At 42.9% G+C, this 27,442-nt stretch overlaps 2 protein-coding genes across 3 annotated transcripts in view; one reads left to right on the top strand and one right to left on the bottom strand.

Moving 5' to 3' along the window:
- Window positions 1-741, bottom strand: part of LOC114670069 (uncharacterized) — a 167,877-nt gene extending 167,136 nt beyond the window's left edge. The window contains exon 1 of the mRNA XM_077947989.1: window positions 678-741. Coding sequence (XP_077804115.1) covers window positions 678-741 — 64 coding nt within the window. The remainder of the gene's footprint in view (window positions 1-677) is intronic.
- A 14,105-nt stretch (window positions 742-14,846) lies between these two features.
- MKI67 (marker of proliferation Ki-67) overlaps window positions 14,847-27,442 on the top strand; it is a 31,297-nt gene continuing 18,701 nt past the window's right edge. Inside the window, exons 1-7 of one of the 2 annotated variants that reach the window (XM_015148453.3) lie at window positions 14,847-15,157; window positions 15,488-15,662; window positions 17,978-18,056; window positions 18,150-18,265; window positions 21,574-21,640; window positions 24,514-24,559; window positions 25,041-26,117. In XM_015148453.3, the coding sequence (XP_015003939.3) occupies window positions 15,571-15,662; window positions 17,978-18,056; window positions 18,150-18,265; window positions 21,574-21,640; window positions 24,514-24,559; window positions 25,041-26,117 (1,477 nt within the window). In that variant the 5' untranslated portion in view covers window positions 14,847-15,157; window positions 15,488-15,570. The remainder of the gene's footprint in view (window positions 15,158-15,487; window positions 15,663-17,977; window positions 18,057-18,149; window positions 18,266-21,573; window positions 21,641-24,513; window positions 24,560-25,040; window positions 26,118-27,442) is intronic. The other variant, XM_015148454.3, reaches the window with a different exon arrangement.

Genomic DNA, 27,442 nt, shown 5'->3' with positions numbered 1-27,442 from the left:
TGACTTTCTAATTGTGGGTTTAAAAGGCATTTCCCTGATGTGATGGGAATGAGTTCTGTTTTTATTTCTCTGAAAGTGGCTTTATTTCACCCTTATTTTAACAAGACATGTTCGTTGGTGCATTAGTCTGTTTTCATGCTGTTAATAAAGACATACCCGAGACTCAGTAATTTGTAAAGAAAAAGAGGTTTAATGGACTCAGTTCCACATGGCTGGGGAGGTCTCACAACCATGGGAGAAGGCGGAAGGCAAAAGGCATTTTTGCATGGCAGCAAGGCAAGACAGAATGAGAACCAAGCGAAAGGGGTTTCCCCTTATAAAACCATCAGATCTCGTGAGACTTACTCACCACCACGAGAACAGTATGGGGGAAACCACTCCCATGATTCAATTAACTCCCACTGGGTCCCTCCCACAACACGTGGGAATTATGGGAGCTGCAATTCAAGATGAGATTTGGGTGAAGACACAGCCAAACCATATCCCTTGTATATGAAAATCCAGGTGGGCAGATTTTTCTCTCAGTGGCTGTTTCCTGCAGAGTCTCCTTGCAGAGCCTTTCCTTGAACTTTCCAAATCCAGCCCTTGGCTAAGGACTGACAGCACCTCTCCGGCAGACCACTGCCTGCCCCTGCCCTGTGCAGCTTCCTCCCACGCAGCCTCACCCACAAACCCACCTTTCTCCACAGTCACAAACTCCAATCTCCGCCTTCTTAGAGCAAAGAGGCCATTCCTCTCCATGTGGTCTCACCTCCCTGCACCCTAACTGAAATCTGGGAGTGAGGGGAAGGAGGAGCTCAGGTTATATGCCTCCCTTCTCTCAAGGATCTCAGCCTTGTGCTGGCTGTAGTAGAATACCAGAAAAGTTCTGCCTAAGGTATGTTGTCCAGTTTTAAAGTTGTTGGTGGGAGGAAAGTGAGTCTAAGTCCTTTGATCTGCTTTAAAATATATTGGTTCTTGGCCAGGCACGGTGGCTCACGCCTGTAATCCCAACACTTTGGGAGGCCAAGGTGGGCAGATCATTTGAGGTCAGGAGTTCAAGACCAACCTGGCCAACATGGTGAAACCCTGTCTCTACTAAAAATACAAAAATTAGCTGGGCATGGTGGCAGGTGCCTGTAATCCCAGCTGCTCCAGAGACTAAGGCAAGAGGATCGCTTGAACCTGGGAGGCAGAGGTTGCAGTGAGTTGAGATTGTGCCACCGCATTCTATCCTGAGCGACAGAGCAAGACGCCATCTTAAAATAACATTAAAAAGTTGGTTCCCTTGCCCTCTTTTTTTGTTTCCTTGCAGTGTTTTGAAGAAATCGCATTCTTCATCCCGTAGAGTCACCCACATTCTGGATTTTGTTTATGATACTCCACTAGTGAAGTTTCCCAGTTTCCCTGTTCCCCGTGGTTCTTGTAAACTGGCAGATCCTGCAGGGTGATGTTTTTCCAGACTACTCAGAGACCAAGGTGGACACTTCCTGCAGGGTGCATGCCACGTCCCGTCTCCTTTTGTGCTGTGAGCAGTCTTTGAGTTACACAATTGCCTAGATTTATTTTTTCATTAAGGCTGTACATAGTTATGATATTCTACGTCCATTTTCCTTCTCCATTCATTTACTCAATACATCTATAGAGAGAAACTCCCTGAGGATCAACTGTGTGGTTACACTGGGGTCCAGTCCCAACACCATGAGCAGATGAAAGCTTGGTCCTGTCCCTTTTTTTGCCGAAATGGCTGATTTCCTTTTGTATTAGTTCATTCTTGCATTGCTATAAAGAAATACCTGAAACTGAGTAATTTATAAAGAAAAAGGGTTTAATTGACTCATGGTTGTGCTGGTTGTACAGGAAGCATAGCGGCTTCTGCTTCTGGGAGGCCTCAGGAAGTTTCCACTCATGGCAGAAGGCAAAGGTGCAGCAAGGCACTTCCCATGGCTGGAGTATGAGGAAGAGAGAGGGGCGAGGCACCACACACTGTTAAACAACCAGATTTCAGGAGAGCTCACTATGCAGTGACAGCACCAAGAGGGATGGTGTTCAACCATAAGAATCTGCACCAGTCACCACCTCCAACATGGGGGATGACAATTTGACATGAGTTTGGGCAGGGACACAGATCCAAACCATATCACCCTGCATGGTCCAAAGGTATATAATGAGCTTCTCTTCCTCCCTTCTTTCTTCCATTCTTCCTTTTTGAAAAGTATCATCGTGAATTTGAGGAATTTAAACATATTTGATGTGTTTCAAATTATGGCAGACATTATTTTTACCGAAGATCGCAGCTTCCCAATGTTAAGCAGAGGAGGGTCTCTTCAGATTGGCTCCTGGGTCCTTCAGACATGATCACAGTAGGTTTTGTATTGTTTTGTTTTGTTTTGTTTTTTACAGAATCCTTGCTTGTTAATGTGACAAAATGTTCCAGGACCATCCTGTAGGTTTCCTGCTCTGCATCTGAAATCCACCATTTCTACAAGGAAACTTGACTTCCTTTAATGGAAAATGGTTTTCAAGGTCATAATCTAGAATGTAAGGACACTCATAACTATGGGGTAAATTCAAGGTCTCTTCAGTGGATATATAAGGAAATCTATTTTATTTTAAATTTTGAAAGATAATACACCATGACTTCATCCTGACATTCTCAGTACAGAATTTACTGAATACCATAAGGAATCAGACTCCATTTTTGATGTTTGATGTTTGATTGCTGGTGACTTTAAAGCCTCACCCTTCCCTCTCCCCACTCCCCAACCCCACATCTGCGCAAACTGATAAGCTTCAGCTTCCTGAAGCCACCAGCTCTCAACAGGCCCAAGCCCTAACCACAAGCCAGATCCTTCCTGCTCTCTCAGACCATTTCACACCCACCTGGGAGGTGTGTCTGTTCGCTCAAAGAGCTCAATTATGTGAGTAATAATCCTGGCTAACAAGCTGAGACCCCATCTCTACCAAAAATACAGAAAATTAGCCGGGCGTGGTGGTGGGTGCCTGTAATCCCAGCTACTTGGGAGACTGAGGCAGGAGAACGGTGTGAACCCGATAGGCAGAGCTTGCAGTGAGCTGAGATCGCACCACTGCACTCCAGTCTGGGCAACAGAGCGAGACTCTGTCTCAAAAAAAAAAGAAAAAAAATCCAAAGTGCTGGGATTACAGGACCCACCACCACACCCCACTAATTTTGTATTTTTAGTAGAGATGGGGTTTCACCATGTTGGCCAGGCTGGTCTCAAACTCCTGACCTCAGGTGTTCCCCCTGCCTTGGCCTCCCAAAGTGCTGGAATTACAGGCGTGAGCCACCATGTCTGGCCAGTTTCCTCAAACTTTTAAAATCACAAGATGGGCCGGCACAGTGGCTCATGCCTGTAATCCCAGCACTTTGGGAGGTCGAGGTGGGTGGATCAACTGAGGTCAGGAGTTCAAGACCAGTCTGGCCAGCATAGTGAAACCCCATCTCTACTAAAAATACAAAAAAAATAGCCGGGCATGGTGGCGTGCGCCTGTAATCCCAGCTACTAAGGAGGCTGACGCAGGAGAATCGCGTGAACCCAAGAGGCAGAGGTTGCAGTGAGCTGAGATCATGGCATTGCACTCAGCCCGGATGACAGTGCGAGACTCTGTCACCAAAAAAAAAAAAAAAAAATCACAGGATGGAACAGGAACACCAAAGACACAAGGAACCTTACTATAAACTCTTTTAGTGAGTTTAATGTGATCTTAGGAATTTTCTCTTCTGGTGGAACTGCTACTGTTATCTCTTTGTGGAAAGAGGACATTAATCTAGGTAACATGTTCTCATAGCTAACAGAATAATAACTTAAAAGTTAGGAGACTATAGAGGCTGTCAGTGCGGGTTTAAACAATAATCACAGGCTACCATACAAGGGCATTTACTAGGTGCCAGGACAAGAAGGACATGAATAACTCATTTATTTGAACAATACTTTGAGGTACTAATTGATCCTGTTTTTTGTAAAAGAAGATACTAAAGCATAGTAAAGTGCCAGCATAAAAAACAGCACTTGTAGAGATAACTTAAACTTTAAACTCAGTGGTTTTGAGGACAAAAGCAGAAAGTATTAACAATAATTTATCTTTCTCCACACTGACCTCAAGTACGCCTTATTTGTCATTTAGCATAGCTGTTTTCATAAAAGGCAATTCAACTTTGTATTTTTGTATTTTATTGTGATTTTTTAAGTACTCTTAGTTTCTAATGTTTAAAATAGTTACTGATATAATATTTACAAAAGTCATTTGCAAAATGAAAAATCACTTACATTGCCCAATAAGTTATTCATTTATATCATTATATTTACTATTCAAACATACTAGTCAATGTTATTTTTTTTTTCCAGGCCTCTAATCCCAGCACTCTGGGAGGCCAAGGCAGGCAGATCACCTGAGATCAGGAGTTCAAGACTAGCTTGTACAACATGGCGAAACCCCATCTCTACTAAAAATAAAAAAATAAAAAAATAGATTAGCTGGAGATGGTAGCAGGTGCGTGTAATTCCAGCTACTCTGGAGGCTGAGGCAGGAGAATTACTTGAACCCAGGAGGCAGAGGTTGTAGTAAGCTGAGATTGTGCCATTGCACTCCAGCCTGAGCAATGCAAGTGAAACTCCATCTCAAAAAAAAAAAAAAAAAATTCTAGTGAATTTGTTGTTTGTTTGTTTGAAAAATTCATGCAAGGCTAGGCGCGGTGGCTCTCCCCTGTAATTCCAGCACTTTGGGAGGCCGAAGTGGGCAGATCACCTGAGGTCGAAAATTTGAAACCAGCCTGACCAACATGGAGAAACCCTGTCTCTACTTAAAAAAATACAAAATTAGCCAGGCATGGTGGCACATGCCTGTAATCCCAGCTACTTGGGAGGCTGAGGCAGGAGAATCACTTGAACCCAGGAGGCAGAAGTTGCGGTGAGCCAAGAGCGTGCCATTGCACTCCAGCCTGGGCAACAAGAGTGAAACTGTCTTGGGGAAAAAAAAAAAAGAAAAGAAATAAATAAAATAAAAATTAATGTAATTGGTTTAGAAGGTGCTATAACCAGACAAAAACCTCCATTCTTTTGAAATAAGGGGAGTGGAATGTGACATCTGCAGTCAGCTTCCTGTAGCGACACATCAACACTGCAAAATGCAGATGAAAGAGCAGGGCTTTTGAAAGCCCATTTTTAAAGCTTTTCCTTTCACTTTCTACCTATTGATTAGTTACCAGTTGTTCTCTTCTTTCTACTTACAGGCCATATTATTTTGTTTCCACTCCACAAATCCAACATAGTTAACTGGGTTTGATATTAATGAGCCTGTACAGCTAAAACATGGAAATATAATAACTACTGTTGATCAATCTTTCAGGTAGGTAAAAGCTAATTTTGCAAACAATTACTGTCATATTGTGATTTATCATAAACCGTTGAAACAGTTCAACAGTGATCCCTCTCTAATGTTGATGAATGTTAACATGTTTTGGATTGTAATTCTCAATACATTTTCCCAATGGAATAGCACATAGACCTAGAATTTGTCAGAAAGAAATAATTTTTCCTCTAGCCTCTTAGAATCAGTGTTCAGAGTCTTGCAAATTAAAATGACAAAAAACTGGCCTGGCACTGTGGCTCACACCTTTGTAATCCTAGCCCTTTGGGAGACGGAGGTGGGTGGATTGCTTAAGCCTGGAAGTTGGAGACCAGCCTGGGCAATATGATGAATCCCTGTCTCTGGAAAAAAAAAAAAAGAAAATGCAAAAATTAGCCAAGCATGATGGCGATGATGGCGTGCACCTATAGTCCCAGCTACTCAGGAGGCTGAACTTGGGCCCAGAAGATGAAGGTTGCAGTGAGCTGAAATCTCACCACTGCACTCCACTCTGGGTGACAGAGTGAGACCCTGACTTAAAAAAAAAATAAATGACAAAAACCAGATTAAAGAGAAAGATAAACAAGAGAAAAGACAAAGTGTATTCATTTTGTTTGTTAATATCCATTCTCAGAAGGGCCCAAAGAAAGTGGCTAGTCAATAGCTGAAGATAGGGGCTTATCTGTAAACTTAATAGTCTGATAATAGGGTGAGGATAGGGCGTAATTCAGACAAAGCTTCTGTCTGCATTTGTTGATTCTCAAATGTCTTCAGCTCAAAACAATTTTATGCCACTGTGGTATAATTTGGATCCATTCAAAAAATGAGAAATTGGACTTAAATATCAAATTCAAGGATTTGACTACAGATAACCAGGCCAAAGAGGTGATCTGGTCCTAAAAGAACTCACTTTGTGGAAAAGGCTGAATGTAAAACTCTGCATGAATCTTAGAGTTTCAGTGTCAGGAAGCAAACACTCATGTAACTAAACCAAGTCATGAAATAGAACATTTCTTCCAGAGGCTTCTTCCATCCTATCTTCTAACCACGACTTCTTTCTCTCATCACAGAGTCTATCACTGTGGCTTTTATAACATTGTAAAAAATACTTTGAGTTTTATTTTTATTTATTTTATTTATTTATTTATTTATTTATTTATTTATTTATTTATTTTTGTGTGACGGAGTCTCACTCTGTCACCCAGGCTGGAGTGCAGTGCATGATCTCGGCTCACTGCAAGCTCTGCCTCCCGGGTTCACCTCATTCTCCTGCCTCCCGAGTAGCTGGGACTACAGGCGCCCGCCACCTCGCCCTGCTAATTTTTGTATTTTTAGTAGAGACAGGGTTTCACCATGTTAGCCAGAATGGTCTCGATCTCTGCCCGCCTCGTCCTCCCAAAGTGCTGGGATTATAGGCGTGAGCCACCGCGCCCAGCCTTAAATTGTTCTTAATTATAATTATTATTATTATTTGAGTCTCACTCTGTCACCCAGCCTGAAGTGCAGTGGCACGATCTCGGCTCACTGAAACTCGTGGGTTCAAGCGATTCTCCTGCCTCAGCCTTGTGGAGGAATAGTTAAATATTAAATGCGAACTCAATTGGATGTGGACAGAAACAAGGTCACCAAGTCCCGGAAGAGGTTGTGTAAGCTCCTTGAGGGGTTCATCCAGCACTGTTTCGGAGAAATCCCTATTTCAATCTATTCCTATACGTTAGTTATCGAAAAACAATAGACAATTGCAAAAACAGGCCGACCTTTTTGTGTTCTTTGAGCCCCGTCACGAAGGGCGCTCGTAACTGAACCTCTGTTACAAGAAGAGCTAGGGTCCCAGACTATGTGGAAGCTTCATGAAACTCCTCCTTGTCTGCACAGACGAGTGGCCGACTCTGGAGCCCAGGATGTTGCTTCCCAGTTTGGTGGTGAATCCTCCACAGTCTGGTGAGTGTAAATATCTTTTCGCTTCACCTCTTTTCATTGTAATTTGCTTATTATATGAATCTGCTTATTATATTGATTGTCTTATTATATCTTTGCTTATTATACCATTTCCTTATTATATTTGCATTGCCTTGTTTACCCTTAAAGGTATTGAGTGTGTGCCTTTTCTTCTCCCCTCATGCATTTCCTGCACAGAACATTAGCCTCCCCTGTAGCTGGGACTACAGACGCCCGCAACCACAGCTGGATAATTTTTGTATTTTTAGTACAGACGGGATTTCACCATGTCGGCCAGGCTGGTCTCAAACCCCTGACCTCAAGTGATCCTCCTGCCTCAGCCTCCCAAACTGCTGGGATTACAGATGTGAGCCACCGCGCCCAGCCTGAGTTTTATTTTTAAACATGCATCTTTGAACACTATATTTTGTCTGACATTACTAAACTTCATAAAAATTAAATAATAAAGTATGTAATTATGTCTAATGTCTCTAGTCTTTACGAGAATCGTAAAATATTGACTGTAGTTGTCATTTGTTTACATTAACTATTTGATTGAAATAATATACCTGCCAGGTGCAGTGGCTCATGCCTGTAATCCCAACACTTTGGGAGGCCAAGGATGGGAGGATCACTTGAGGCCCAGGGCTCAAGACCAGCCTGGGCAACACAGTGAGACTCCATCTCTACAAAACATTTAAAAATTAGCCAGTCCTGAGGGTGTGTATTTGTAGTCCCAGCTCCTCAGAGGCTGAGGTGGGAGGATCGTTTGAGGCCAGGAGTTTGAGGTTGCAGTGGGCTATGATTGTGCCAAGGCACACCAGCCTGGGTGACAGAGCAAGACCTTGTCTCTGGAAAAAAAAAAGAAAGAAAGAAAGAAAAATAAATAATATACATAATTATACACAATTTTATCATTCTGAATGGACATTTCAATAGCTTCTAGTTGTTGAAATGTGTTGGCATTTGCTTTGTGATCCGATATGGCTGCATTTTTTACTAATCTGTCTTATGTGTTTGAAAAGAATGTGGATTCTACAACTGTTGGTCGCAGTCTTCAGTCTGTATGTGTCCATTAGATTCAAATCTTTATTAGTTTTATTTATTGATATTTAGAAGGTACAAGTACTGTGTTTTCAACAAAATTTTTACAATGAATATCGTTCATTTAAAAACATAGCCTTTGTCTTACAAATCATAACCCTTTTTACTATTTGTGACTGTGTTGCTGTGTGCTATATCTGGCTGTCTGCTGTGAGAGGGATAGTGGTATAAATAAGCCAGGCAACTTCCTGGAGTTTTAATATTCAAGGAACAGAAAGCTGGTTTGGAGTACAAGAAAAAGGCTCTGACAATTTCTCGGGATCACGTGTCCTGCACATAATAGGTATGGAGATGTCAAATGTGCATCTTTACCTTGGAGAGCAGAAGATGTATAGAAACCTGGCAGCTGCCTTATGGTGAGGAAAGCTGTTGCTATTATACTTGCCTCTCTTACTGACTTTATAATAAGTGTTAAGTAATTGATTTTGACCACTATTTTGTGTTGTTAAGATGTCTTTTCCTTCCAGGGGGCATAGCTGTTTCTGGAAACAACGCACTGTAAAATGCTTTTCTTAAACCAATGTTTCAGTTGAGGAAATGTTGCTACTTGAATCTCCATCTCAGTAAAAGTGGGAATCAACATGGTGGTGGTTGTACTGGATTAGAACCATGCCAGGCACCCAGGGTTTAATCTTCCTGGGTTATATAAATCGAGCAGTTGTTTCTACTGCGATGCTTTGGGAGGCTTTGAGATTAAACAGCTGAGAAGGAATCTTGTTTGCTTTCATGGCCGATGTTAAAACGGAACAGTTGCTGTGCTACTCAGTGTAGCCCATGGAAGCTACTCGCCAAACAACCACATAAAGATCAACACATTTATCTAAAAAAAAAAAAAAAAGAAGAAAAGAAAAGAAAGCAAGAAAAAAGAATGCAAAAGGAGGTAGCAAAGTTTTTCACAGAATGTCTCACCCAGCAAAATATTTTGAGTACGTGTGACCTGTTAGGCACATCTATTGAGGCATCATGTATGTGTAAATTTATACATTACTATGATTATTATGAATACCATAATATTAAAGTGTTTTTCAGATAAAATAAATGGACATTTAAATACTCAGCACATGGAACACTGAATTATTTCAAGCATTTCTTTTTTGAAGACACTTTCCTAGGGATTCAAAGAATACTCACCCCTAATATAAGTAACTTTTGATACAAACACACCAACATCTGCTGAAGACTATTTGGGGTATTTAAGGTCTGAAAAGCTGTGGTAGAAGAAATATTGAAAGTGAGATGGAGGCTGGGCTCATACCTGTAATTCCAGCACTTTAGGAGGCTGAGGTAGGTGGATCATGAGGTCAGGAGTTCAAGACCAGCCTGGTCAACTTGGTGAAACCCTATCTCTACCAAAAATACAAAAATTAGCTGGGCATGGTGGTTCACACCTGTAATCCCAGCTACTTGGGAGGCTGAGGCAGAAGAATCGCTTGAACCCAGGAGGCAGAGGTTGCAGTGAGCCAAGATTGTGCTCCTGAACTCCAGACTGGGGGACAGAGCGAGAATCTGTCTCAAAAAAAAAAAAGTGAAATGGATAGATTGGTAGGATTGGGTGGGACCTTCACAAACAGAGATTCCCAGAAACATCGTGTGGATGGACTCCAGCTGTGAGCATTTCATCCATCCCTATCACGATGAGAAAATAAGAACATGGATTAATACCAATGTTTCAGAAACTTAAATCTTCCACTTAAAGTTTTTTACTTGGTGTTCTTTTTTTTCCTGACATTATGTCAATACTACTTTTTGGTGTTAAAATAGAAATATGGTGATACTAGCTGTTTTTCTAATACATGTTTACTTGACAACACTAAATATGAACAGCCCTCTGTGATTTTATAAAATGTAGGCGCGTTTTCTTTTTATATTAAATTCATAACTTTCGGACCCAAGATGTTTAGAAGAGAGCCCAAGGGCACCAGGATACTAGAACCTGGAGGGGAGGCAGGAGGTGAAGGCACCACTGGCCAAATCCTGTCCTCCTGTCAGAGTTCCACTTGGGGATTGGTTGGTAGACGACCGAGGTCAACTGCTTTTCATTTGATTTCACTGCCCAGGGAACCAAGGACACGGGGTGGACAGGAGCTTGGACTCCAGGCAGTGAGCTCAGCTTTGGGCCCGGGTCGAAGCCAGGCAGATGCTGCTGGGTATTGTATGTGCCCGGGTTTCAGGGCTGGAGCTGACAACAACCGCACACTCCAGGATCTCGTAGATGTGTGCCCCGCACTTCCCCCCCGCCCCACCCCCCGACCCTCTTCCCGCTAAATTTTGAGCTGGAGAGAGTGCCATGGCCCCATTCACAAGGCCCTCAGTCCTCCACTTCTCTCCAGGGGTGCAATTTCTGGCCTCCCCCATCCCCGCCCTGTACCCCTAAGTTAGGGTCTTTATCTCCACTAATTGGAAATGGGGGGCGCTTGGGGACAGTGATGCTTTTTTGGGGGCAGGGGCAGAGATAGTGAAGTTCCAGGACCCTGGTGCTTTCTTGATTGGTGCAGCGCCCCTCTCTGCAGCCACTCTAGGGTCCCAGGGCCTGGGCAGTGAGCCAGGTGAACCGCCGGAATCCAGGCCTTCGCGTGGACACTTCTGGGGGCGCCAGTAGCCCAGGAGGCCGAGCCCAGGGTGTCCACGAACTGAGCCTCCATCTTCCTGCCCCGGCGGATGGGGGCGGGGTCAGGGATTGTGAACTTTAAAACCCGCCCCCCCACCTCCAAGCCGAGGGCGTCCACTGGGACCGCTGGCTGGGAGCTGAGATGTTGGAAGGAGCCTCAGGTCAGGAAGGAAAGAAACTCACAAACAGGACAGGAGCCAGAGCTAAAGAGACCGCCCTTGCCGGCAGGGCCGCCCCTCCAAGACTCGCCCAGGCTGACGGAAAGTCTTCCAAGGTAGCTCCCCGCACGAGTCCTTTTTGCGTGTTTCTACTTCACTTTCCCCTCCGAATTTATCCTAAGGCACCTCACATGCTTTTGTATTAAAGGGTCTTTTATACACTTCTGTTCTACTTATCTGAAACTCTTCCTCGCCTTTATTTATTTATTTATTTATTTATTTATAAGACAAGGTCTCACTGTGTCGCTCAGGCTGGAGTGCAGTGGCGCAATCTCAGCTCACTGCAGCCTCCACTTCCTGTGCTCAGGCAATCCTTCTGCCTCAGCCTCCTAGAGAGTTGGGACTACAGGCCCACGCCACCAGCCTGGCTAATTGTTTTTTTAATTTTTCGTAGAGATGGAGGGTCTTGCTATGTTGCCCAGGCTGATCTCCAACTCCTGGCCTCAACTCCTGCCTGGGCCTCCCAAAGTGCTGGGATTACAGGCGTGAGCCACCTTGCCTAGCGTCTCTTCTTTTTTATGTATACATACACATACATATTACACAGGTATTTATATACATACTTACTAAAACAGTTGATGAAACAACACTATCACTATCTTAAAATGGATCAATAAATGAATATTTTTAAATTCATGTTTGCAATGTTTCAAATTACATTTTTATGAAACATAAGATCAAATTTTATTGTAAGTATATACTCTAATCAGATGGATGGACACAGTTAAGGGAATTGTTGGATATTTCCGTTATTGGTTGCCTGGGGCAATGTGCATTGTAAGTTTCAGGCAGATGAGATCTGCAGCTTGGGAGTAAGAAGGGTGAGAAGGGCCCTGGGGCATGGACTCCTTTGGAGACCTGTCCTCTGGCTGACTGATTTTGGGCATGAGAGAGTGTGAACTGTGAGGATCTGGAAATGGATTCCCTGAGACTCCCCAGATCCACATAACCCCTGGAAAGTCTCTTCCTGCACATCTTGGGTCTCTGGTGCTCTAGCCACAAGCTTTTGTTCCACACCCCATTAGAGACGCTGATCACACTGGATGGAGACACAGGGCCAGAGGCCAGCCTGGGAACGGGAGGCATAGGGCTCTCCTCACAGTCCAGAGATCTGCGTTTATTATGAAGTCTTAGGCTTTGGGCCAAGTTTAAAATTCAACAGAAAGCCCCACTGCAAAAGTCTATCATAAAACAGTTTAAAGACAGGCTCTCCTATGGATCTAAGATCCACCACTCTGACCATTCCCCTGTATCTTTCCTTTAATTTCCTGCTGTCTCTTGAGAATTGGTACTCTGTGTTCACTAGTGTTTGGATTATCGGACAGATATTCTAGCATCTCCTAGTTCTGTTTTGAGGCAGAGTCTCACTCTGTCGCTCAGGCTGGAGTGCAGTGGTGTGATCTTGGCTCACTGCAACCTCTGTCTCCTGGGTTCAAGAGATTCTCCTGACTTAACCTCTCGAGTAGCTTGGATTACAGGTGCACACCACCATACTGGGCTAATTTTTGCATTTTCAGTAGAGACGGGGTTTCACCATGTTGGCCAGGAAGGTTTTGAACTTCTGGCCTTAAGTGATCCACCCACCTTGGCCTCCCAAAATGTTGGGATTACAAGCATGCGCCACTGCACCTGGCCTAGTACCTTCTAGTTCTAATTAGGCTGCATCCATGAGGGTGGAAGAACTGTCCCTGGAAACAACCAGTAATTAGGATGTGAAAAGTTGTATTTTATGGGGTTATGCAGTGGTGAGCTTTGTTTGATCGTTTAATGGAAAGAACATGGAAACTCATGCCCCCTAAAACGTTTATGTAATAGTTTCCCTGCATTGAATTTTTCTACATGAGACTTGGCCCATACAATTTAGAGTTGCTGTCCTATGCTTTTATGTTGCTTTCCCAGTTTCTCTGTTTCCATCAGCAGCTGATATCTTTGTAGTTGCTCTAGAGCACAGGGCTCAGTCTTTTCAATCTTGTGGTCTCTTTACACTCTTAAGAATGATTGAGAACCACCAGGAAGTTTTGTGAATGTGGATGGGTTATATCTAGCTATATTTATATATCTTAAGGCTAAGGAATTTAAAAATATTCATTTATTGATTCGTTTTAAGATAGTGATGCACCTGTTTGATGCTAACACCAATAACTTACCTTTATGGAAAAAAATCTGCATTATCCAAAACAACAACAAAATGAAAACAGCACTTTATTTCACATTTTTGCAAATCTCTGTAGTACCTGGTTGAAACGGAGACAGTGGGAGTCTCCTCACTGCTTCTGTATTTGCAGAACCGCATCCCACACTCTTGGGAGCATGAGAATAAGAAGGACAAGTAACACTGAGGGCCATTAGAGACATGGTTTTGATCTCATGGACTCCCCTGAAAGGAATAGGAAGCCCTTAGGGGTCCCCTCCAAACAGTGAGAATGCTTGCTCCTGATCAAGGAAGCCAAGCTCCAAGGGTTGCTGGGGAGCTGGAGGAGGTGAGATGGGGCTGCAGGGAGGGTGTCACCAAAACCATGGTTGGACTTCATTTACTTCACCCCAGGTGGCCCACTGAGCCCACATGGCCACCAGCGCAACTGAAGCAGACCCTGATAGAATCCTGTGTATAATTATTTTAGGATTCACCCATCTTGGCATGCACAAGGCATTTTAATTGAAGAATGTTTTCTAATAACAAAACATTTTAAACCTAAATATGTGGCAATAGTAAAGATTAAGTAAATTATGGTTTCCCGAAGCCCAGTGCTCTGCAGCCATCAAACAGAGAGTAAAAGCGAGAATGTACTGGGTGGAGATAGCCTCAGGATATTTAAAAGCAGAGAACACAAAATATAGAACCGTGTTGTGTATGTTATGATCTTTTTTCTGTGCTTTTGAAAAAGAGAATACACGTATAGCTGGAAAAGACACACCAAACACACCAAACCATATAATTGGTTGTGTTTGGTAAGATGTATGCACTGAAGAGGAAGGATTCAATTTTTTTTTTTTTTTTTTTTTTTTTTCTGAGACAGGCTGGAGTGCAGTGGCGCCATCTCAGCCCACTGCAGCCTCGACCGCCCTGGCTCAAGTGATCGTCCCACCTCAACTGTCCCAGTAGCTAGAACTACAGGCGCGCCACCATGCCTGGCTAATTTTTTTTAGAGATTGGTTCTCTCCAGGTGCCCCAGGCTGATTCTGAATTCCCGGGCTCAAGGGATCCTCCTGCTTCAGCTTCCCAAAGTGCGGGGATTACCGGCGTGAGCCACCGTGTCCCGCCTGTTTGCAATTTTTAACAGTTTTAAATCTCCTGGCAATAAGTAACGTTATAGTGCCCCAGGTGTTTGGTCCTTTAAGAAAAGGATGGCAGGACGGGTTATCTCGGTGGGAGCGTGTTCCACCTCTGCCCTCCGCCAGTCGCCCTCACCCGGGCTGCACCCAGGTATTTTCCTCCGGATGAATGAATGGCTCGCCCGCGGACACGCCAGCCCCGCCCCAGGAACCCCGTTTCCGCCTCCCCTCCCCGCCCACTCCCTGGCGCCCTTCCTATTGGTTCCATGCCGCGCTTTCCCGTTCAATCGCAGCGCTTAGCGCCAGAATTTGAATCTCCGTTTTCGTTTGAATTGGGCGGGCGCGCCGGTTTGGAGGAAGGAAGTGGCGGGCGGACGCAGCGGGCGGGCGGGAGGACTCGGCGGGAGCCCCTAGAGCCGGGCGCCCGGGGACGTAACCTGTAGGGCCACCGGGTCCCCGTCAGGGGCGGCGGCGGGAGCAGCGGGGACCGCAGGCCGGGGCGGAGCGAGCGCGGCCCGGCGGGCTGCGGCCGGGTGTGTGCGGCGCGTGGCGGGCGCAGCTTACCAGGAGAAGGTGAGCGCGGCGCCGGCTCCTCCTGCGGCGGACTTTGGGTGCAACTTGACGAGCGGTGGTTTGACAAGTGGCCTTGGGGGCCGAATCGTCCCAGGTGAGCTGCGGCCGGGACGCCTGGGAGCTGTCCGGGGTCGAGGGCTGAGCCGCGGGGAACCCCGAGCTCTGCGGGGACGGACGCGCGGCCTGGGCCCGACTGCTCCTGGGCTCTGGCGAGGGCGTCTGGGTGGAAGCTCCCGGGAGGTGCAGGCGCTGGCGACAGCACTCCGGCCGCGGGACTTTGGGGCGCCAGGGGCTGCGGTCGGGTTGTGCTGGGGTCCCCGCTGGCTAGCTGCGGTGTGCGCCTGTGTGGCCGGGGATAGGTGGACTGAGCACGCGGCTCTTCTTAGCTCCTTTGCTATCAGAGTAACCCGCACCTCTTTTGCAGTGGAAGAGTTGTAAATTTGCTTCTGCAAACCTTTCGGTACCTGGCCTTCCCCTACGGATTATACTCAACTTCTTGTTTAGAAAATGGGGCCCACGAGACGCCTGGTTACTATCAAAAGGAGCGGGGTCGACGGTCCCCACTTTCCCCTGAGCCTCAGTACCTGCTTGTTTGGAAGGTGAGCCCCGCGGGCGCGCGCGGACATTTCAGCTGAGAAAGAGGAAAATATCTTAGTCACAGTACACGGTCCAGAAACGCGCTCTAGGATTGGGTCCTGCTGTCACTTTTCCTTGGTGCTTCTCCCATTCGTTACTAAGTTGACATAGTTGTGTTTTGTTTTGCCAAATATAAATTTGATGCTAGTGTTTGTATAAGTGTTTTTAAAAATCAAGCCAATTTAAAAAATCGATTTTCTAATCTTACGATAAAGAAAGATATAGATAATCTTCATACCTCACTGGCTTCAGGCAGGCGTCTGAAGACACTGTGCACCCCCGGGTCCCTCCACACTGGACATCATTGGCCACTGGGGACCCTAAGAGAATGGAGGAAGGAAGCCATACACTTGCCTCTTGGCGGCAATAGGAAAATGGGACAGAAAGTCTTCCTGCTTGGAGTTTGAGAACATTTTCTTTTATGTTGCTGTCCCATTTGGTGGTGGTAATAACACAGTCCCTGTATAACAGGCAAAATGCTAACAATGCCCCTATCAGCCTCTGACATGTGTCCCACTAGAGGTCTGAGAAGGGGTCACTTCCTGTGTGGTCTGGGCCCTGAATCCCATCCTGGCCTCACCCCATCCTCCCAACCCCATCCCTACCTTGTTCCTCCTGCCTAAGGCATTCCAAGCCCTTGTTCACCTTGGTACTTCTTACACACTTGAAAGTTTATGATGGGAAAGTTCTCCCCTTCCCCAAACTTGTGTGATTTCCATCATTCAGGCATCAGGTGAAATGTCACCTCCGAGGAAGCCTTGCATGAAAACTTGTGTTTCCCATCCCACAGCTTCATGGGTGAGTTGTGGGTTTGTCTCCCACTAGGCTGAGCTCCCCAAAGGCAAGGACTGTCTTGTTACTACACAGGGGGTGTGATCAATACCTAGCATTCTGGCAAGGGTCAGTAGAAACACCGGCTGGAGCCACCGATTTGCAATCGCTTAAGAGCAGTGGTTCTCACAGGAGGGTCATCTTACCTTCCAGGAGTCATTTGAATTTCCATGTCACAATAGAGGAAGGGGACATGTGCCGTCATCACAAAGGAGAGGTCAGGGTGGACAACCTACCAGGCTCAGGGCAGCCCCCACAATACAGAAGCATCTGACCCAAGATGTCAACAGTGCCAAAGCTCAGAAACACCCATCCACCCATAGTCGTCCTCCTGCCAAACAAATTCTCAGTTGTAGGGGATAGTCTCTCCGTTGCTCAGATGTCCTGTTACCTTAAAGTCAAATTATTTTATTTGGGGTTAAGGTAGCTTTTCACTTTCCATGGATACCTTTCTCTTGAAAAGGAAAAATATAAACATTTCATCTCAAGTGGCAGTCCTTTTGCTTTTCATACAGTAGTCCTTGAATGTATTTTCATGCAAGATTTTATAATTTAGAAACTAATTCCTAAGTGTTTGGTCACATGACCTGGGTAGGAAGAGAGATTCTTAGACTCCAAAGGTTCAGATGGAGAACAGACAGGGCATTGCATAATTTGTTCAAATTTTTAAGATCACGGGCTAGAACAGGCACACTGAAGACTCTAGGAACCTACTAATGAACTGTTCTGATTATTAGTTTGTGTAGGTTTAGGAATTGTCTCTTCCGCTACTTTGCTGTGGTGTTAGCTTTCTGTGGAAAAACAAGTTGAATTTAGATTTTTTTTTGTTGCGCACAAATTAGTATTTTTATTTAGAGACTTTTGAATCTGTCCGTAAATTCAGTGTAGTTTTAAAGCAACAATGAAAAGCTCACCCATAATGAGCATTTACTATGTGCTAGGCAAATTAGTGACATGTACATCCATTTAATTGTTTGAACATCACATGATGTACTCTATTGTATATGAAGAAACTGATGCACAAAAGTGCTAGCATAAAATAAGCACATTTGGGGATGATTAAACCTCTAAACATATTTAACATTACAAACGTTTTTGAGAAAGCACAGAGTATTAAAAATAGTCATTTTCCAAAATTGATGTAAGTACTCCTTTATTTGTGTCTTTTAAGTATAGCTTTTTATATAAAAGGTAATTCAATTTGTATTCTAGTGTCTTCCCTTATTTTCATGTACTCTGTTTTAAAGATCTAATAGTTACATGATTAATACTTCCAAAAGTTCTTTGCAAAATGCAAGATCGTTTACATTGCCCATTTTGTTACTCCTTTATGTCAATTATGTTTACAGATCAAACATTCTAGTCAAATTGTGTTTTATTTTGGGAAACTGAGGTAATGTTTTAAAAAGTTACAACAACCAAAAAAACCTTCTTCTTTTGCATGAAGGGGTATTGAATGTGACATTCGTATCCAGCTTCCTGTTGTGTCAAAACAACATTGCAAAATTGAAATCATTGAGCAGGAGGTGAGTGGTTTTTTGGAGATCTACTTTTAAAGCTTTTAGTTCACTTTCAATCTGTTCATTAGTTACATATTTTCCCCTTTTTTTCACTTGCAGGCAATATTACATAATTTCAGTTCCACAAATCCAACACAGGTAAATGGGTCTGTTATTGATGAGCCTGTACAGCTAAAACATGGAGATGTAATAACCATTATTGATCGATCTTTCAGGTAGGCAAAAGCTGATTGGTCTAACAGTAAATGTCATCTTCTGATTAACTGTAAATTAGTGTCGTAGTCAACTGTCATTCTTCTTTAATGTTCATGGATGTCAAAGTATTTCAGGTTTTCATTCTCAACACTAATCTTAATTTAAGAGGATATGGATCTAGGAAGCTGACTAATTGGGACAAAATGTGATGGAATTCAAGGATTTGGGTGCAAATAATTATGCAGAGGAAGGTTGACCTTGTCCTAAAGGAGTTTGTTATTTTCTTCCAAGTGTTGTGAAACTGCATGAGATTTTTCTATTCTTTTTTATTTTAAAGCAAAATACACTCAGAGAAAAAGGTACAAAACAAGATAGACAGGTCAATTTATCATGTGAATACCCTTTTGATCACTACCTATTGTAATAGGACTGATTTGTGCTCTCCCAAAATTTATATTTTGAATTCTTAACCCCTCGTACCTTAGGCTGTATTTGGAAAGAGGGCATTTAAAAAGGCAATGAAGGCTTTTTGAGGCCATTAGTATGGGCCCTAATCTGATGATTGGTGTCATTATGAGAGGAGATTAGGGAACACATGCACAGAGGAAAGCCCACGAGAAGAGGCAGCAAGAAGGCAGCCATCTGCAAGTCAAGGAGAGAGGCACAGAGAAGTCCAATCCAGCTGACACCTTGCTCTCGGACTTCTGGCCTCCAACCAGAAGGGCATGTCTGTTGTTCAAGGCGTTCAGTCTGTGGGACTTTATTATGGTGGCCCTAGCAGACTAATATACCACCAGCTTATATAGAACATTTCCAGAAGCATTTTAAAATGCTGTTTTCTAATCACGACTTCCTTCCCTCAGCAAGTAGACCACCGTTTTGGCTTTCAGGATATCAAATGTCTCGAGTTTCACTGGCTAAGCATGGATCTCTGAACACACTACAGTTTTGTCTGTTCTTATGAAAATCCTTAACAGTGATATAAGAATGTATACATTTGTGCCTGGCTTGTGCTTTTATGTGTGTGAGATTCATAGCATGTTGGGCATCTCTGTAGTTTGTTCCTTCTCATGGCATAAGTATTTCACTGAAAAAAATATGTTTAATATATACAATAATATACATAACTATACAGAGTTCGTTTATTCTTGATGGACATTTGACTAATGTCCAGTCTTTGAAATGTGTCAGGGTTTGCTTTATGAGCAGATACGGTTAATTATTTTACTAATCTGCCTTGTGTAATTGAAAACTATTCTACAGTGCCTCAGATATTTTATTTATATACGTGTGTGTATATATATATACACACACACACACACAGATACACACACTCCCGTTAGATTCAAATCTTCTATATTCTAATAAATTTTTCCCTACTATTCTAAGATATGTTCAAATCACCTACTGGGGATTGATTGATTGATTTGTTTTTATCTCTTGTCAGTTTTTGCTTTGTATATTTTGAGGCTGTACTATGGTGTACAAACTTACAATTATATCTTCTTGGTGCATGGAACTCTTTGTCATTTAGAGATGTCCTCTATTTTTAGCAATGCTTTCTTTTCTGCTTAATGTTTCCTTTGGATGATGAATATGGCTAAACTAATTTCCTTTTGGTCAGTGCTTGTGTAGTGTAACTTTTTCCACCCCCTTAATTTTAACTTTTCATCATTTTTATGGTTTATTTTAAGTTGTCTCTTGGAACCTATTGTCAGATGAACTCTCGTGTTTAACTGGAATATCTTCTTGCTGGATTGATCCTTATGTAAAATGTCCTTTTTCTCTATGAATAATTTTTGTCTGAGGTGATTTTGTGTCATGTTAGTATAGCACTCCAGTTCCCCTCTGCTTGCTGTTTGCATGGTATATCTTTTCTCATGCTTTTATTTTAAAGGATTGTGTCTTTGAATCAAAATTGTGTCTCTTGTAGACAACATATTATTTGGGTCATTTAAAAATCCATTTTGCTAAATGGATCTCTGTCTCTGTTATTGTCTTCATTTGTATTAGATAGTTATTTTTTTAATGCACCACTTAAATTCTCTGGTCATTTATTTTACTGTGCTTCTTGGAAGTTTGCCCTCATTTTTAAAGAGTATTTTTATTTAATACAGACTTCTATGTAGGAAGTTTTGTTTGTTTGTTTTTGAGACAGAGTCTTTCTCTGTCACCCAGGCTGGAGTGCAGTGGTGTGATCTTGGCTCACTGCAACCTCCACCCTCCGGGTTCAAGTGATTCTTGTGCCTCAGCCTCCCAAGTAGCTGGGATTACAGGCGCGCACCACAACGCCCAGCTAATTTTCGTAATTTTTAATAGAGATGGCATTTCACCATGATGGCCAGGCTGGTCTCGAACTCTTGACCTCAAGTGATCCACTCTCTTCAGCCTCCCAAAGTGCTGAGATTACAGGCATGAGCCACCACGCCCCGCCTATAGGTAGGAAACTTTTGATGTGTATTGGAGAGCTGAACTATTTTTCCAAAACAAGATATTATCCAAATTGAGATAAATTCAGATGATTAAACCCATCCAACAAAGATTAGAAAGTGAATCTTAGAAAGGGAGACTTGATTCCGAACTCTGTACCATGGAAACAATTTCAGATGTCTGACTGCTTCAGATCTTACTTAGGTTGCCTATAAATTCAAATCAGGTCATTTCACCGAGGCCAAAAAGTTTTCATTATGCAGAATAAAGGGTTGCTTCTATGACTTGATCACTGAAGCTTGCCAGGATAATTATGTATCTTGCTAAATGTGATCTTCCTAAGACGTACCTGTCTTGTTCAGATACAGACTGAGTATGTGGGAAACTGAAGTGATCATAGTGTTCTAAGATACAGCTTTGTAGTTACCCTGTAGTGTCAGCGTAGCTTTTTATTTACCCTAAAGTATATGACTTCACAACGTGAGAAAGATTCAGTTACCTACAGGCTTCCTGGCTGGCCTTCCAAGCCATCAGATGATTTCCATGGACTTAAACTAGAAGAAACTTGACTTTGCTCTCATGTGCATTAGCTTCTGTCATAGAAGATGCTTGGGAATATTGTCAAATCATACCTGGGCTAGTCGTCAGTGATCAGAGGTTAATCTGGGTCCCCAACCTCTGACAGTGGTGTTTCAAAACAAACTTGATGCAACTAATTCTAGTTTTTAGTGTAAGAGCACTTTTCTAACTCTAAATTTATTTCTTTATATAAGGTGATATCTTGAACGAAACGCAAAGTTTGTTCCTTGATCCTTGGACATTAAGTGGATATGGAGACTTCCTCCCCAGGGTATAAATTTTTAATCAGGATCTGTGTCTGTCATTCTATGCACTGCAGGTATGAAAATGAAAGTTTTCAGAATGGAAGGAAGTCAACTGAATTTCCAAGAAAAATACGTGAACAGGTGATGGGAAATATCCAAGTTTGGGCTCTGATTCTTTTTGATGATATGAAATCATTTATGTCTGCTTTGATGATTTCTTACTTGAAATCAGTTACAAAGAGGGTGGTTACTGGTTATAGTAGGAAAATGCAACTAAAGTATTAAAACAAGTTGAACTTAGACATATTAAAATCATCTAAAACAATATTTCCTCTTTGTTGTTCAAAATCAGGGTACTAAGTTGGTTTTACACTTTTGGCCAAAAAGTCTACTATAGAGTATGTTATGAACCTTTTGCAAGCCCATGATTAGGATAACCCCAACACATAGAGGTAGCATTTGGGAATTGCATTATCTGGTGGCTCATTTTGTCTCCCAGTCATTGTACTCATCCATCTTTATGTGTCTGAAATAATCACATTATGAAAATCGTGAGTGCCAAAGATGCTTCTCTATTTTGATAGACGATCCATGAAACAAGAAGAGGGATCCTGTGCTTTGTCATGTGAAAGAATCCTATAGTTTGAGTATATCAGTGTGGAACAGGTATTCAAATTGTACAGCTTATGAAAACATAATTGTCAGCACATGCTTGGAAATTTAGATAGTTTGAGTATATCAGTGTGGAACAGGTATTCAAATTGTACAGCTTATGAAAACATAATTGTCAGCACATGCTTGGAAATTTAGATAGTTTGAGTATATCAGTGTGGAACAGGTATTCAAATTGTACAGCTTATGAAAACATAATTGTCAGCACATGCTTGGAAATTTAGATAGTTTGAGTATATCAGTGTGGAAGAGGCATTTTAGTTGTACAGCTTATTAAAACACAATTGTTGGCATGTGCTTGGAAATTTAGTGGGATTTAGGCTTAGGATAAGCCCTGAGAGTTCATATTTTTTCTACATTTTAGAGTGCTCCTAAAGCTAGTTTCAGATGAGCTCCTTGGAATATCTTGGCTTAGGAGAGTTATCTTAGGTGCACCTGAAATTAGCAATAGGTACTCTTGAATTTCAACATTTCTGCCTTTTTTTTTTTTTTTTTTGAGATGGAGTCTCACTCTGTCACCCAGGCTGGAGCGCAGTGGTGTGATCTTGGAACCTCTGCCTCCTGGGTTCAAGCGATTCTCCTGCCTCAGCCTCCCGAGTAGCTGGGACTACAGGTACACACCACCACACCTGGCTAATTTTTGTATTTTTAGTGGAGACGGGGTTTTACCATATTTGCCAGGCTGGTCTCGAACTCCTGACCTCGTGATCCACCCACCTGGGCCTCCCAAAGTGTTGGGATTATAGTCTTGAGCCACCATGTCCAGCCCATTTCTGCCATTTAAAGTACTGCTTCTTCCCTAGAGGAACAGCCTTAATGTTGAGCCTGGTGGTCATCAGTTTCTGTGCTGGAAGCCAGTTTCTGAGGCTTCCCACGCTGCAGCCGCCAGGCAACTTGCTAGTCTATGGGAGTAAATAAACCAAAAAGCCAGTTGAACTATGGGTTAGGTATGTGCCCCTCAACAGTCTAGGAACTGTTTGTTCTGTTAGTGGTCTGTGGTACAGTAAGTACTGAAATGGAGTATGTAGGAAAGATGACAGCAATTCGGCAGCAATTTTTTGGCTATTGAATATAATCATCCAACAAAAGTGAGATTATATACTTTACATATTCATAATTTTATTAATAGTTCATTTATATCGTTTAGTCATAAGATTCTTGTTCCACTTCAGATTGGAAATAAAAAAAAATCCCTCACATAGTTTTAGAAGCAAGGTGTTATGTATCAGGAAACTTGAAATTGATTAAGGAAGTTAGATTCCTTGCCTTTGGTAATATTTTTTAGATATTTTCTTAATAATCCAGATGATAAGCTTTTCTTCCTTTGGGACATCAGACTTTTATAAAAGTTTTATATATGTGTTATTCTTTAGTTCTTCCACCATTCCAGAAACAATTCCATATGAAGGAAAGTTAGGGTGCTGTCTCTGGGGAGCCAGGTAGGGGCGCTGCACCTGCTCCCAGGCTGTGAGGTTGCAGAACCTGTGAATGTACCATGTGTGCCTATGCCATGAATTTACTTAGGGTGAATCCAGGCTCTCAGATCCACCCTAAGTATCCACCAGCCAAGAGGGCCCACATGCCAAGTGGAGCCTCAGTTCATCCACAGGTCCTATGGTCCATTTCTGAGAAAACTGATGAAGCCGTCAGTAGTTCTGAGCTCATGGGGGGTTACAGATCTTCAGTGTAGGTGATGTTTAATATTGACTTTGGTTCTTCCGCAATAGGATATTGGGAAATAACTTTAAAGGAAGTTATAACAACGCACCAAGGTTTGATTTTAGTAATTTTAAGCCTCGAGTTTGTTTCCTATTAATCACTCACTATTTTTTAGCGAGTCAGCTAAGAAGTACTTTTATCCTGACCACTGGCTCCCAATTGACTTGAGCTCATTTCTCAGTCTTTAAAAGTCATAGGAGTGGTTTGGTAAAGAAAACAATATTTTGTTGTTTTTATTGTTATTTTTTTTTTGAGACGAAATCTTGCCCTGTTGCCCAGGCTAGAGTGCAGTGGTGCAATCTCTGCTCACTGCAACCTCTGCCTCCTGGGTTCCAGCACTTCTCCTGCCTCGGCCACCTGAGTAGCTGGGACTACAGGCACCCGTCACCACATCCAGCTAATTTTTTGTATTTTTAGTAAAGATGAGGTTTCACCATATTGGCCAGGCTGTTCTCAGACTCCTGACCTCAAGTGATCCACCCACCTTGGCCTCCCAAAGTGCTGGGATTACAGGCATGAATCATCGCGCCCAGCCAGAAAATAATCAATAATATTTTCACTGTTGTGACTGTCAGTATTTAGAAAGGCCTGCAAATAACTGCTCTTATTTTCCCAACTTACAGGAGCCAGCACGTCGTGTCTCAAGATCTAGCTTCTCTCCTGACCCTGGTGAGTAGTGGTTGGGTTTTGTTCCAGAATCCTGGAAGATCAGGTCTTTGCGAAGCGTATTGGCAAAGAAGGGGCAGCAAGAGTGCAAGTGCTAAATGTCTAGCCTGTAAGAAGTGGAGGAGGTGTCATTTAACATGTCAACAACAGACAGATGCCTGTTTGCCCTTGGCGGCTGATGGTGTGCTGTGCTTAAGAGAGACTCTAGATATGAGAAAATTGCCTGTTCAGCTGTCAACTCAGTTCTCAATAGTTAGATAGCATGTGATATTTCATACTGGTTATTGGAGCTAATGTGATTTATTTATTTGAATCATAATTCTAGTATCATAAGACTTGCAAGTTTTAGGCATTAAATAATTTATAGGCCAAGTAAAAGCTAGCTTTAAGACAACCTGAAACAATTAAAATATTGAATTCCACAAGTGTTAATCATTGAGAAAATGTTGAACTTCTGTTTCTTATTTCATAATTCATTGCCAAGATGAGAAAGCTCAAGATTCCAAGGCCTATTCAAAAATCACTGAAGGAAAAGCTTCAGAAAGTCCTCAGGTACATAACAAGAATGTCAAAGAAGACACCGCAGATGACTCAAAAGACAGTGTTGCTCAGGGAACACCTAATGTTCGTTCCTCAGAACATGCTGGATATAATGTCAGAAATGCAGCTGATCCCATTTCCGGGGATTTTAAAGAAATTTCCAGGGTAAAATTAGTGAGCCATTACGGCGAATTGAAGTCTGTTCCCACTACGCAATGTCTTGACAATAGCAAAAAAAATGAATCTCCCTTTAGGAAGCTTTATGAGTCAATGAAGAAAGAGTTGGATGTAAAATCACAAAAAGAAAATGTTCTACAGTGTTGTAGAAAATCCGGATTACAAACTGATTACACAACAGAAAAAGAAAGTGCTGGTGGTTTACAGGGGGAGACCCAACTATTGGTCTCATGTAAGTCAAGACCGAAATCTGGTGGAAGCGACCACGCTATGGCAGAGCCTGCTTCACCTGAACGAGAGCTTGACCAGAACAAGGGGAAGAGAAGAGACGTGGAGTCTGTTCAGAGTCCCAGCAAGGCTGCGGGCGCCAGCTTTCCTCTCTGTGAACCAGCTAAAATGAAGACCCCTGTACAATATTCACAGCAACAAAATTCTCCACAAAAACATAAGAACAAAGACCTGTATACTGCTGGGAGAAGAGAATCTGTGCATCTGGGTAAAAGGGAAGGCTTCAAGGCTGGTGATAAAACTCTTACGCCCAGGAAGCTTTCAACTAGAAATCAAACACCAGCTAAAGTTGAAGACACAGCTGACTCTGCCGCTAAGCCAGAAAATCTCTCTTCCAAAACCAGAAGAAGTATTCCTACAGATGTGGAAGTTCCGCCTACAGAAACTGAAATTCACAATGAGCCATTTTTAACTCTGTGGCTCACTCAGGTTGAAAGGAAGATCCAAAAGGATTCCCTCAACAAGCCTGAGAAATTGGACACTACCGCTGGAAAGATGTGCTCTGGGTTACCTGGTCTTAGTTCAGTTGATATCAGCAACTTTGGTGATGCCATTAGTAAGTTTATTTAATTGTAAATTTGTTTTTTCTAAAAGATGAACAACTTCTATGTAGCTATGAGATCTTCCTTCATTCAGTAGTGATTAGCTTTGTGGAAGAGAATGTAAGCGCATAAGGCACAGGGAGAAGACAGACACGCACACTGTTTTCGCTGACAGATGAATGCTGAAGGCCTAGGTAATTATAACAAGAAATGACAGAGGAGATGGAGGTTGTCAGGGAAGCATGAAGCAGGGGTTATTGAAGGAGATAGGGTGGCCCCAAAAATATTTGATTCTCCTCCATCTATCACAAAATAGAAAAGAGAATAATCATAATTGCTTTTCACATGGAGTTCTGAACTACAATCAACTGTATCATATGAGTTTGGTCGTGTGGAATAAATCACTGGAAATCATTGAACATAGTGGTAGTTCTCAGGTGTTGATACTCTGGTTTCAGAGTGTCCTACAAACAATTTGCTGTAAACACTGGACTGTACCCATGAGTCTATATGCCAGGCAGATTTCCACGTGCTTGGCAGACATGAACGCTTGATCCTTGGTGCAGTAGCAGTGCCCATGGCTAGGTTGTCCTTTTAGATCTGTGTCACAAATGAGGAAACGGACAACCCAAGGCCACCCAGGCAGTGGCAGAGATAGGACCTTCACAGCAGATATGCTAGCTCCTTGGGAGCTTCCTACACTCCTAGGGATTGGCTATTAGAAGAAAAGTTGTCTGGGCCATAGACGCGGTATTCGTACTCCAGGCTCTGTTTCTGCAGGTGGCCCGTAGCAGTGGGGCATGAGGCTATCGATAAAATAAGGCCTGTAACATCAGTCTCAGTGTTCCACCAAGCCTCCTCGTGGGAAAGCATCACTTAGGCAAGGGATTTACATTAACTGGTGGCTCAGGAAAATGTGTGGCCGGGACTGAGCTCAGAACCACCTGGAGGAGTTTTTACAGCTCATGCATTCCGGTCACTGGGTAGGTCAGGGTGAGGTCCAAGTGCATGTCTTTAGAGAGTTCTCTCCGGCTGTCGTCCCCCTACTCCAAGGTGAAAACTACTGCTGCAGACTCCTCCTTTCTATGTCCGTGCATAATGTTTCAGCATTTTAAGGAAAGGCTCTGTACTGTCCAGTGGGAACTTGACGTCTTAGTGGCCACTTCCGCAATCCTTTAGGAACCCTTAGTAGCTTAGCTTCGCCAGGACTGCAAGAATGGAGGCGTGCTGTGGGTGGTGTTTCGATGACTTTTCACTTGGTTCGTGTTTAATACTAATGTGAAGTAAATCACTAGTCTCAGTGTGTTTTTTCATTGCTCTTTTCACGTTTGTATTCATT

Source organism: Macaca mulatta, chromosome 9 (assembly GCF_049350105.2).
Source record: "Macaca mulatta isolate MMU2019108-1 chromosome 9, T2T-MMU8v2.0, whole genome shotgun sequence".
NCBI classification, from domain to species: domain Eukaryota; kingdom Metazoa; phylum Chordata; class Mammalia; order Primates; family Cercopithecidae; genus Macaca; species Macaca mulatta.
Note: the sequence above shows the minus strand (reverse complement) of the source record. Positions and strands in the feature narration are given on the sequence as shown.